A 13,246-nucleotide genomic window follows, 5' to 3' on the forward strand; every position below is an offset into this window, starting at 1 on the left:
AAATCATAACGAGAGAGAAGATGAAGTTTGCTATTTTCATCTACATCTAAAACGGGTAAAAATTTCAATGGTGTCAAATTTAAAAAATGGGCAGGTGTCAAAGCTAAAGGTTCCGAGGGATCATTAGACAAGGTTCGACAAAGTGGGCGAGAATTCATTACCGCTTCCACTTGAGCAAGCACAGTGCTTAACTCTTCAAAAGAAAGGATTTGATCACCGACAACTCGAAACAAGTGTGTCTTTAGACTTTTAATATTGGATTCCCAGTCGCCTCCGAAATGACTAGCGGCGGGAGCGTTGAATGACCAATCGATGCGATTCTCGGCTAAAATACGTCCATATTCCGTGTTGAAATGTTTAGAACTTAAGAATCCCTGTAATTCAGAAATACTGCGCTTTGCGCCCACATAATTGGTACCGTTATCCGAGTACATATGACGAACAGGTCCGCGACGGGAAAGAAATCGTTTGAAAGCAGCTAAAAAGCTAGCCGTACTTAGATCTCCAACTAACTCAATATGTATGGCACGCGTTGTCATGCATATAAACAAACAAATGTAAGCTTTCGTGGAGCGAACGCCACGACCACGAGTGAGCGTTACTCTAAAAGGACCGGCATAATCTGTACCTGTGTGGACGAAAGGCTTGGTAGATTGAACGACACGACAAGAACGATGATCAGCCATTTCTGGCGTGATAATTTTGGGACGAAGACGAAAACATGGTATGCATTTGTATATCCTAGCACGAATTGTAGATCTAGCCGATAAAATCCAGTACCTTTGACGAAGGATGGACATCAATAGATCTGGTCCAGCATGAGCATTTACCTTATGATGGTAATCGATGATAAGATCAACAATATGATCTTTGCGAGGAAGAACAATGGGGTGTTTGTGGTCGAAATCTAACTCCGACCGACTTAAACGACCGCCGACACGAATGAGACCATCCTGCATGAACGGCTTTAGACGCCGAAATGCGCGACTACAAAATTTATTTGAATTGATGTTCTTCAATTCTGACGAAAAGTGGAAACGCTGAAGTTCCCTTAAGACTAATATCTCAGCTTTATCCAGATCGGAAGCTGAAATATGCTCACGAGGAGGGAGAATTTTCATAAAACGACAAATGTATACGACACAACGCAATAGTTTCGACCAAGACGAAACTCGACCAGCTAACGACAAAATTGTAGATTCGTGTGTCGTGGACGACACGAACACGAGAGCACTTTTCCTTTCTTCAGGAGGCTCCGACACTGTTGCAGGATTAAAGGGCGCAACCGGCCACTCCTGGTTAGACCCAGACAGCCACTGAGGGCCGTGAAACCAAAGTGGGTGATCTAATATTTGGGCAGGTGTAAGCCCGCGGGACAGACAATCAGCGGGATTGTCAGTACCGGCAATATGAAAAAGATTTTGAGTGTCAACAAAAGACTGAATTTTTGCCACTCTGTTGGCCACAAAGGTGTCCCAACGGTGGGGAGAGGAATGTGCCCAACACAAAGCGACTGTGGAATCTGAGAATGCGATTACCTTATCGAGGTTTACGCGGTTGCAGCATGCCTTAATGACAGCACCTATAAGTTGAGACAAAACTAGCAAAGCGCAAAGTTCGAGACGAGCGAGAGAAACGACTTTACGAGGGGCAATCTTGGACTTAGCGCTGATAAGACTAATCGAATTGCTATTACCATTAGCGACGTGGAAATATACCACACCTCCATACCCCCTTTCACTCGCGTCTGCGAAACCAACGACAGTAACGATACTACTATTGCTCACACCAATGTGACGGGGAATCTTTAATTGACAGAGTAGAGGGAGCTCCTCACGAAAACGAGCCCAGAGCTTAGCAATGTGGGCGGGCGGAGTATCATCCCAATCGCAATTACAGAGCCAAAGCTCTTTAATAAGAAGCTTGGCATACAAAACAACTGGAGCAACAAACCCAGTTATATCCCATATTCTTGCAACACAAGACAGTATGGCGCGTTTAGTACACGTCGGCGACGTAGAACAAATTTTAAGGCTGAACAAATCAGTGTCTGGCGACCAACAGAGACCAAGAACCTTGTGTGGATCGTTGTCGTCGAATTCCTTGACCTGTGATAAACGATGCGATGGTGGAATCGAGTCTAATACTCGCTTCGAATTACTGGTCCACTTCACGAGATCAAATTGACCAGCTTTCATGAGAGCGATTACTTGGGAAGCTGTTTCTATGGCGTCGGCCTCACTATCAAGGCAATAAACCAAATCATCCATATATAGGCCATTTTCAACAGCTTGTCTAGCTTTTGGATAAGCGTCGCCTTCGTCCGATGCCAATTGCTTTACGGTCCGAAGCGCATGGAATGGGCTTGACTTCAATCCGAAACAAACACAATTAAATTCATAGGTCTTCAAGGGCTCTTGAGGCGAAAATCGATACAAAAACCGTTGAAAACGGCGATCACACTCGCGAACACCAATGCGTAGAAACATCTGACGGATGTCAGCGGAAAGTGCGACCGCAAACAAACGAAAGTTAACAATAATATCAAATAAATTTCCTTGTAGATTTTGACCACTATACAAAATATCATTAAGCGAAACTGAAGTGCTAGTCCTAGCACTTCCATCGAGAACGACGCGCAAATTAGTTGTCAATTTGTCTTGTCTAACGACACCATGATGAGGTATAGTATACGAAGAAGCGTGTTGAGATTCCTGAGTATCAGGAGGCGCGAGTGAGATATAACCCTTATCGAGATATTCTCTTACGACAGCATCATAAGCTTGCTTCATGCTGGAAGAAGCCTGCAATTTGCGTTCTAGACAAAGGAAGCGTTTTTCAGCCATCTGGCGCGAATCACCAAGCGAATAAACCTCACCCTTAAAGGGGAGTGCAACTATGTAACGACCATTGGAGTCACGAGTAGTCGTACGACTATAAATTTCCTCACAGACCTTATCGTCGGGACTGAGGATAGGAGGGACATTGACCTCCTCGATTTCCCAAAATTTCCTCACTGCTGATTCTAGGGGATCAGCGGTGCAGCAGTAGGACACTGACGTGTAATCATCTACACGAGCGGGAGCGGAACCAACAACGACAAATCCAAGAACGGTTTCTAAGGCGTACGGCGAAGTGTACGACGGGTGACCTTGAACCTTATTCGATAGCAAAAGGTGCGGGAAAATCGAGGCTCCAATCAGCACGTCGATATTTCCCGGAGTGGCGTATGTGTTATCCGCTAACGACAAGCAATTAAAATTCGACAACATTGAAGTGTCAACTGAAACGGTAGGTAAACGTTCAGTGACCTTATCGACAACCAATGACTCGATATCAAAATGGATATTTGAATCGAAGCGTGAGTAAAATCTAAATTTTACAGAGCCTTGAATGGCTTTAGTTGAGCCTCCGATTCCCTTGACGACAGAAACCCCAGGACGGTTACTGATTAGACCTAACCGTTCACAACAACTACGAGTTACGAAATTACTCTGTGAAGCACTATCTAAAAGTGCACGAACACTATGTTCAGTACCACGCGAATCTCTTACTACAACGCGGGCGGTCGCTAGGAGTACCGTGGTAGGCGAGCGAGCTATCGAGAGAGAACATAGCGTGACGTCACTGGGGCGATCGGTGGTGGTGACGGAGCCAGCGCGAGCCGCGGCAGGTGGGCGCAAGGGCTGTGAGGCGCGCGTGGGCGCCTGTGCGCTCTCAGAAATCGAATTATCATCGAGCGTGGTGGAGGAAGTAGCGACATTCGATGATGAATTATTATTATCAAAATGTAGTGTGCTGTGATGCGAATTTTGACATTTTCGGCACTTCGACTTCGAGGTACAATTGGATACACGATGTTTGTCACAAAGACAATTTATGCACAAGTTATTTGTGCGTGCGAATTTATAACGATCATATGGAGTAAGTTTTAAAAAATCCGAGCATCTATACAAGATATGTTGTTTCGATTTGCATAGTGAACACGATTGTGATGAATCGGATGTGGTGTTAACGTAAGTATGCGTAACCTTCGACGTAGGCTTAGCTGACGTATTAGTGTCCACTCGACTATATTTCTTTAACTCTGTTTTCGAAGAAGTACGTTGCAATATTTTAATATGTTCACGAACAAAAGATTCTAATCGATCGAAAGTAGGTATATTACAATCACGGTTATCCAATTCGAACAAACGGACAGTCTCGGGATCTAACTTCTTTAATGCGATGAATAAAAACAAAAAGTCGGTAAGATCCGTGAGCCTGAGGTTTTTAATCGCTCGAACAGACGACGCAAAAGTATCAAGGAAATTTTCTAAGTTTTGTTCATTACAAACCGAAACATTTTTCAAATTGAATATTTGTTCTAAATACGAAGTTGCAACTAATCTTTTGTCTTCATATTTGGCCTTCAATGTGCTAAGAATTAACGAATAATTTTCAGCGTACGGCGTAATGCCGGCGCAGACGGACTTTGCCTTACCAGTCAATTTATTTATAAGATAATGTAATTTTTCATGATCTGACAAACTATGATTGTTGTGGATTGTATTTTCGAAGCTAGCAAAAAACAAAGGCCAATTTTTAATATCCCCGTTGAATTCTGGGATTTGAATTGAAGGCAATTTTGGCCTATCACGAGCCAAATATGATACTTCATGCTTGAAGTTGGGAGCCGGCATCGCTGGCGGTGGAGGCTCCAACGAACGTGCGGTTCGTTTTACGCGATAAAACAAACTATCGAAAGATTTCAAAGAATCATAATTCACTACAAATTCCGAATCCAATTCTAACTCTAAATCATGTATGTTATCGACAACACTTCCATATTCTTCGCGCAAAGTATCAATCGAATCAACCTCGCACAAAAACAACGCGCGAATAACCTCATTATCTGAGATTTCTAAAGAATGATCAAATATATCCTGCATTCGAGAATACAGCATATCCTTTTTAGCCTTGAGCTGTTTAAGTCTATTTTCCTTCTTTGGTGCCATTATTCAACAAGCTGTTGTATAATATAAATTCTAAATAAAAGATATAGCAAGAACAGTTTAAACAAACTGGACGGGAGTTAGCTATAAGTATGTATATGTATAGAGTACCTACCTACCAGTCTGCCACTGTACGATAGGTTCGCAATAACAAAATAAAAATAGTTGTGTACCTTGGTATTCAACTAATTACCAATTTCCACAACAACGAATGAACGAGAACGATGTATGTACCTACCTGTCACTCGACCACTAAGTGTAGTATAGGTTTTTAGGATACGACTAGCAAACGAGCAACGATCCACGATATTTGTGATAAAGTATACCTACCTACTTTATGCCAATATGCAATAAAGAATAGGTACCTAGCCAAACGAACGCGATACAAGACTACCTACGAAGTGTGGGTTTGGAAACTACTTAGTGCCAAATACTAAATAGAATGCCTATGCAAGACGCGTTAAATCCCTATGGAATAACATTACGAAATTAAACTAGATATGTCCGGTTCGAATGGACCACTAAAATGGATGCGCCGGTTCAATGACGATATTTGTAGGACTGTATATTTATGCTTTGCAAGTTGCTAATTAGAAAAATAAAGGACGAACTGCCTGGAGGCTATATGGACAAAAGGAGCAGGCAGCTCGTGGATAAGGAACCACCAACCTTTGCTGAGATGCCTTCACAAATAGGTCGGCCGGCAGCGTGCTATCGGGCTTGGTCCGCTGAAGATCCAATTTGCTCTCCAGGCCGATGCTGGAAGTAAACTACAACGCACAAAGTCCACGGTGGTTGTATGGAAGAGTTTATGCACATTCACGGGGTGGTACAAGTGTAATTTCACCAATTTTCGAACATTATTAGCGGGACCGCGCGCGCGACAAACCGAATTTTTTTGCACAACATTGAAGCGCACGACTAGCGGCGATGATTTCCGAATTGCTTGGTATTGTCTTCTCGCTCACACATGCGTTGGCGCGTTGGTGTGGGAAGGAGACAACTAATAGGAACAGGAAATGTGGGAGCCAATCAGCAACTTACAATTCAAACAAAACCGAGACGTATGGCGCCAAATTCAAAGTACCATATTGGCGCAACCATCAACAATACCTAAAACCATGCACATTATAACAATTAAAGTTTAATATAAATACGGCATTATCTTACTGACCTGTTAAAAACGCTGACGATAACCATAGTAAAATCCAACGAACTGAACAGTCACAATACAATACGATTTACTATCACTCAAGAGTTACAGAAAACAGGCACATTTTCACAAAAATGCATGTCTTTTTCAAAATATTCACATCGATTATTTAGTCCGATACAATGAACGGTCACATCACAACGTCGAATACGACCACGCTCCACAACTGACTGCGGACGACTGGCTCTGTGATTGGTCGACGCTCGCTTGCTGCGCGGAGATGCAGCGCGTGCGCATGCATTTTGTACCGCATCGACCATACTTCAAAATTTGAACGGATTGTAGTTATTGTTATTATAACCGGTCGGTAGAAAAAAATTCTATGCTTGTTGAGAAAAAAATGTTTGAGAGATTTTGTGGTTAGAATGGGATAAAGTAAAATAGATCTATCATCAAATTTATAGACATGTAAGAAAATTTTGTTACAGTGATTTTGTATGCTAAGGTGCGTATTGTATCATACCATATCATACCTGTCTAAACAAAACTTGGTATATATTTTTCTAAGTACTCGTGTCTAATTAATTGTAATTATGACATAAAATTAATTAGTGAAAATAAAATATGTTGTAACGTAAAGCAATAAACATGTATCAACTACGAATAAATACATGCCGATCCTCAGAATACAGAAAAATTATCTAATATAAGGCGCGATCACATGATACCAGTGAAATCACCTGGTATCCCAGATTTTAATAGCAGACACAGGGGCGATTTTTGTCACGGTTTGACACTTACTTGCCAATGCTACACGCCTCTTCACTTCAATAGAGGCTCCGAATACTAATGTACGCATATCCATCATTGCATTAACTGTTACACTTGACGTTAGTGCTAACATAACGTTAGTACTCTACAAATGTTATTAAGTAGTTATGTATCTAAAAAAATCTTACCATTACTTTTTTATGATTTTACAGCAATATAAATCAAAATAAAATGCTTCACTTTCAAGTTTAGAGGTTTAAAATATTTGACGTGTTTATTAGACAACAAAACCCAATAATAAGTACCTACTGTGAAAATGGTTTAGGGTCTAATTAGGTACTCGTAAGAAATGACGGAGTGTATCACCAATATGTGAGTTTTAACCTAAATATATTTTTTCTAAATATGTTAAGGTAAATAAATCTACCTTCGATATTGAGCTCGGCTTAGGTGAAAAAGATAAAAATCATCTAAGAAATACTTTTTTATTAGGGGATCATACATTTATAAATGTATGATCTGCCAGATAAACAACTACATTAAACCATACATTATCAATAATATTGACTCAAACAAACATTAAATAGTATTGCTAATTTTTCCATCCATTGAAATTAAATGCACTACTAAACTTTACCAAATTACCTAGTATTATCGCAATGTTTCGTAATTCGTAGTATTATTTACGCCTTGTGATATAAGTGCCTACGTAAGTTTTCTATTTGAACAGGTAGTTTTTAACATCAATTTATTGCTGCTAATAATACAAATAAAATCGTACTGAAGTACCACCTGATTCCATTCGAACAATTCTAAATAGTTCCACCTGCCTAATGATTGGTATCTTATGACAAAGGACCGCTAATGGAGTATTTTTATTGACAAATAAATCGTCAGTTAAAATACCTTATTAATGAGCAGCCTGGAGTTCCCAAAGTCCCAAGCTGTGGAAATCTTGCTATTAGCAAGTCCTTTTGGCAATGGTGTATTTTAACAAAATGTGACAAGGGCAAGAAACTTAATTAAACTTACTAAAGTAGGCTGATGATGCTATATTGGAACTCCTTGGAATGACTCGTTCCAATGCTCCATTGCCTCGTGATCAGTGGAAAGTGCTTTTGCACTGATATTAACGCGTTTGAGTTATTAAATTAAGTAAACGTATAGTCTGCCACAGAGAAATCTGACCTCCCGCGATTTAAACACCATCTCTTAGGGGGTCAGATTTCTCTGTGGCAGACTGTACAGCACTCTATGGTCCACAATAAGCACTAAGTTTGTAACATGGATCCGATTAACGCAAACACAGAAACTGATACACCACATCCAAATCCGAAGACAAATATCTGTAATTACAAAAATATTTTCCTACGCTGTAGATCGTACCCAGGACCTCCAGATAGTGGACGGACGTGGTGACAACTACGCCACGGAAGTCTTAAGAATTCTATACATCATTCTGGTTCTCCTTGTGCACAAAGATTCTGTAATCAAAGGGTTCAACAATTTTTCTGATTTCTTCATTGCAATTACTTTGTCCAGTACTAATACCAGTAAATAGATTTACAAAGTGTTCAGTAACACCAAACATTGCCCTAATCACACACATTTAGTTTCATAACGCCTAGACCCTTAATTTTCTCCCAAAGGGAAAAGATGAGATGTTATCGAGAAGTAAAGGGTGCGCGGCGCCCTGCGGCGAACGAAACGGGGTCACTGTGCTAGTATGCGACCACCTGTGTCGTGTTCCTGGATGCAATTCAGAATGCGTTAATTAGGACGATAAATACACAAAGAGTATTTTTATAATTGACCCCATCTGGGTTTGTGTCGACTGTTTTTTAAGATTTTGATTAAGGTATCTGGAATTTGAAATTTAATGATCTAACTATTTATACTGAAACTATGAAAAAAGTTAAAAGTTTTGGACTTCATTAGTGCAGGCCTCTACAGGAATGTGGAAGGAATTTTGTGAAGGAAAACCTAGCCTTTCTACTATCAATCTGAAGATTTGGGATGAAAAGATGAGTCTTTAGTCATCTCATTCACCTCGAACTCATACCAGAAGCCAATCTACAAAGCCAAAAAATCATAATATTGCTTCTGTATGTTTATTAGCTTAGTATAGTATCTATAAGTATAGTAGCATCTATAAATCATTTAATTACTCACAGGTGGCTATTTATATTTAAGGCAAATATCTACATATCTTACTATAAAACGTACAAACAAAGAATTTATGCTCATAGAAATGTTGGTCACGCGATGCATTACAATAAAATGTATGACTATAAAGAACTCAACAGGCATTATACACGTGAAATGCAAAAAAAAAACTATTTTATTTCTTGCCTAATATGGACCGAACCATATTCTTTACATAGAACAATGTGTACAGAATTATCAAATTGTAGAAGTTGTTAAAAGCTGAATCAGGTGTATCAATAAGATATAAAATAAAATAGATAAATCGAGAAATATCATCAAACTTGATAGTTATGAACTAAAAGTAATCCTGTTTGGGGATAATTTCAAGAGTCATCCTATGTCTATGGATATTGGACTACGCCAACATTCAGTCAAACCACTTGTACAAACTTCTGATATAAAGTAAACGACAAAGAAATAAACAACATCACGATTCTTTATCGTGGGTTCTTGAATGATGAAGAATTTTCTACGTCTAGTCACGTAGCGGTTCCTACGAGCATAGAGTAAACGGTAGTATTGAAGGTATTAATTACGGATTGGATACGGGAATTGAGATGCTGCAGTAAATCATGTCCAATCCACGATTGGGATTGAGTAGGGTTGCCGGGCAATATTCAATGATGGACTTACGTAGGTTTATTCTGGATGTGGTTGTTGCTATGGTAAGTCAATGAAGAGAGAATAAAAAAGAGACTGCACATGAACTACAAATATCCTGTATTGACAGAACGCATCATATACTACAGATAAAAAAAACATTATTGAAAACTAAAACATTATGATCAAAAGACACAAAAAAAACTTTGCGAAAAAATTATAGGTAAACCTGTTCAGCTTCAAAAGAAATAATTAAATTACACAAATATAGGCGCAAATCGAAGACTTAAGTGCTTTCTTTTTATTATTGCCAATAAGGTAAATGAAAAATAAAACGAAATATTTATAGGTAGTTTACATTTTAGTAAACGAAGTCTGCATAGAGTAATCACTTCCAAAAAATTAGTTTTATGGGTACTTTACCGGCCATTAGCAAAGGTGAAGGACCCCCGTTGAAAGAGCCCGACTTAGGTTTCCTTTACAAAAGGCCCGCAGAGGGTCGTCGGTCGCTGCTTGACCTATAATTACCTCATAATAGCATAACTTACGTGTTTGGAACGTTTCTTTTATTGTATCAGCTTCCTTTCCGTTACTTTCGCAATACACTTACCTGGAACAAATAAACAAAATATCTATATAAGAAAATAGTCAAATGGAATTACAGTCAACATCATTATAAAGTCTAGATTCATATCTAGAAAACAAAGATCATTCTTTGTCTCTCTATCTTAAAACTGTATATGTGTCTCTATTTTAATCATTTTTTCATCATCTAAAATATAAATGTAATATTTTTATGCATCAGGTCATTATAGAACATTAGCGTCAACAATTTACATTTTGTCCGGTTTTCGCGTGCGGTCCACCAGATCGATTGTTATGTTAGAACTAGTTGTTACTAAACCATGTTTCATCTCAGGGATTCCGATGAGAGCCGTTTCGTGTTTGACCAGTAAATTTGCATGTGCCATCTGTATTGGGTTTAGTGTGTGAAAATAACTGTATGATTTTGCGATTATGCGTCTTGATTAATGGTTGTACAGTTAGAACAAGTTTATTGATAACGAGAAAGATTATGTCTTTGTTTGCATAATAATTTAGATAAAAATAAAGATTGACACAAAATATACGATGGTAATGTTTAAAATATATACCATGATAACATTAGAATAGGGTAAGCCAAAGATAAATCGTAGAATAAACTAAACTAATAACAAAATAAAAATAAAGAAGGAAGAAATTATTCAAATTTCGTTATAATACTATTATAAATCAAGCAAGACTAGTACAGCGCATGAAGCTAGAAATTGTGGTTTTTATAAATACTACCCACCCAGTCGGATTGGTTCTTAGGACAGTTACGTTCATAAATAACCCAAGGCAAAATATACTACGCAAGTTCACAGTTCAATTTTCCTAAACCATTAATGATGTATCGAAGTCACGAACAACTTTCAGCTAATGCTAACTTTCTAAAAGCAATTTACGACTCAATGATAGCGAGAATAATTTGGAACAATCCTCTGGCCCTTGAGTTTTACGCCATTATATAAATCAGTTTATTTGTATTTGTAGTCCCAGGAACAAAGTTTTGATTGAAATGGGTAGGTATTGTAAAATATTTTCTTGCTGATAAACCGTCCCGAGCACAGATAGTACTGTAAATTGATTGTCCAGTTACCTTGTATGGACCTAATTAGACCTAGGTATATGCAGTTACCTATATGGATCTAATTTTCCAATTATCTTCATCGAGTTTGCTAATATTTTGGAAATATTTTGGTGTATTTTTTTCTAGGCTTGTTTCTATAAATTTATCTGTAATTTATAATTACTTTTTTCTCGCGGCTTCGCCCGCAATTTCCCGTTTATTTTTCCGAGATGTGAGGTTTTACTGTGTCGTTCTCCGTACTTCAAAGTATGCAATCAAATGACAAACGTGAAGAGGTAACAAACGAATACACTTTCACATTTTATTATATTAGTTAAGATTAGGATGCAATACACAGCCAACTGTAAGAAGCAAAACCACATCACTGATTGGTGCAATAAAGGTTACAACATAGATCGTAAAAATAAAATAAATGATGAACAATCGTCTCTCTCCAACCTGCATAGAGAAAATCACAAACGCATACAATAAACTAGCACGCAATAAGTTCATGAAACCCAATAATAAATGGTAGAAAGTAAATGGCATTCAGTGGACGCCCTAAGCAAATTCTTAGATTGAATGCTACCCGTCCAGATTTCATTGTAAAACCAAGCAAAGGATTTCTCTGTTCATTGGCTTGGAATAGAAAATGCGAGACTGAAGAATTTTTGAAGTGTTTTCGAAAGGCTTCTGTGTTTTATTTAGCATGAGCGCGTAGAAAAATGTAAGATCGGAATATAATGATTTCGGATATATTTAATTAATTAATGAAATAAAACACGTCTTTGTTTAGGTGATGTTTGCACCGAGGATCGCAATATCTGGCAATCAGTTTGTTTTTGCATCTGAAAGTGGAATAAAAAACAATTTCTATTGAGAAACTGCAAAACGTTTGTCACGCAAAGAAACTGTCAACATAGCGGTTATCAAGATATTTAAGGTAAATATACTTTGGTAAGAATTAAGTTTTTTTCTTTACAATTCTGTAAATATACCTACTAATTTGCTAGTTTTAAAAAATATTTCAAATTAAAGCCTTATACAATTACTTATTAAGATTGAAGTAATTTAGTTACAGTAGGTACAGCTGTTTGTACGTCGACTACATCATTTACCTTGCATGGATCTATATGTCGTGGTAATAAATTTTGCAATGAATTTAAGTTGATGTGCCGGTGACTGTACAATCAGCGATCAAAGATTGCGGCCGTATTTTAACTGCTAGTTAATATGAAGTTATTGCTGTTGCAGATGTAAACATTGGTTTAATGTAACCCCGTTTAGTTTTAATCGACCGATGTTACAAAGCCGATTGCCGACTTAGATTTTATATGTGAGTAACAATAGCGACCCTGATTACAATGGATACTGTTGTACCATATATATGGTACATCCTGCAACTTTGACGATATCGTCCTATAATATGGCGGACGATATCGCCAAAGTTGGAGAAAAACGCTGGAAGTACACTGAAGACACTATATTATATTACTTCCACATTTTAAAATGGACATGAAAGTTGTTGGAAAAAATCTTTTTCGTTTTAATTTTTATTCTTCATTCACTCACACCTCATTCTCTTTGATGGGAGGCGTCTTATTCAATATCCTTTTTCGTCCTTTGCTCACCTTACACACCAACTAGTAAAAAAAAATATTTTCTATAACTCAACACCAATTTACACCGTTCAAATTCATCATCATCGTCTATTCCTAGTCCTCAGCGCCATCAATTTTCCATCTAGATTATAATCGAACAATGACTTTTCATCTGGATCAGAACCAAATTATATTGTGGTCTATAAAATGTTCCCGTTAATATTGTCCGTTTCCAAAATATTCCAACTAAAAAGGGCGACATTTCGAC

General features: G+C 38.1%; 1 protein-coding gene across 6 annotated transcripts in view; it reads right to left on the minus strand.

The window, feature by feature from the left end:
• RapGAP1 (Rap GTPase activating protein 1) overlaps nucleotides 1-13,246 on the minus strand; it is a 223,226-nt gene that overhangs the window by 122,831 nt on the left and 87,149 nt on the right. For 5 of the 6 annotated variants that reach the window (XM_053755092.2, XM_053755097.2, XM_053755088.2 and 2 more), the window contains exon 1: nucleotides 6,169-6,383. The exons of the other annotated variant lie outside the window; for it this stretch is intronic. In XM_053755092.2, coding sequence (XP_053611067.1) covers nucleotides 6,169-6,194 — 26 coding nt within the window. In that variant the 5' untranslated portion in view covers nucleotides 6,195-6,383. Of the gene's footprint in view, nucleotides 1-6,168; nucleotides 6,384-13,246 lie in introns of those variants that run through there. 6 annotated transcript variants of the gene reach the window in all.

The sequence above is a fragment of the Plodia interpunctella genome, chromosome 14 (assembly GCF_027563975.2).
Source record: "Plodia interpunctella isolate USDA-ARS_2022_Savannah chromosome 14, ilPloInte3.2, whole genome shotgun sequence".
Classification (NCBI taxonomy): domain Eukaryota; kingdom Metazoa; phylum Arthropoda; class Insecta; order Lepidoptera; family Pyralidae; genus Plodia; species Plodia interpunctella.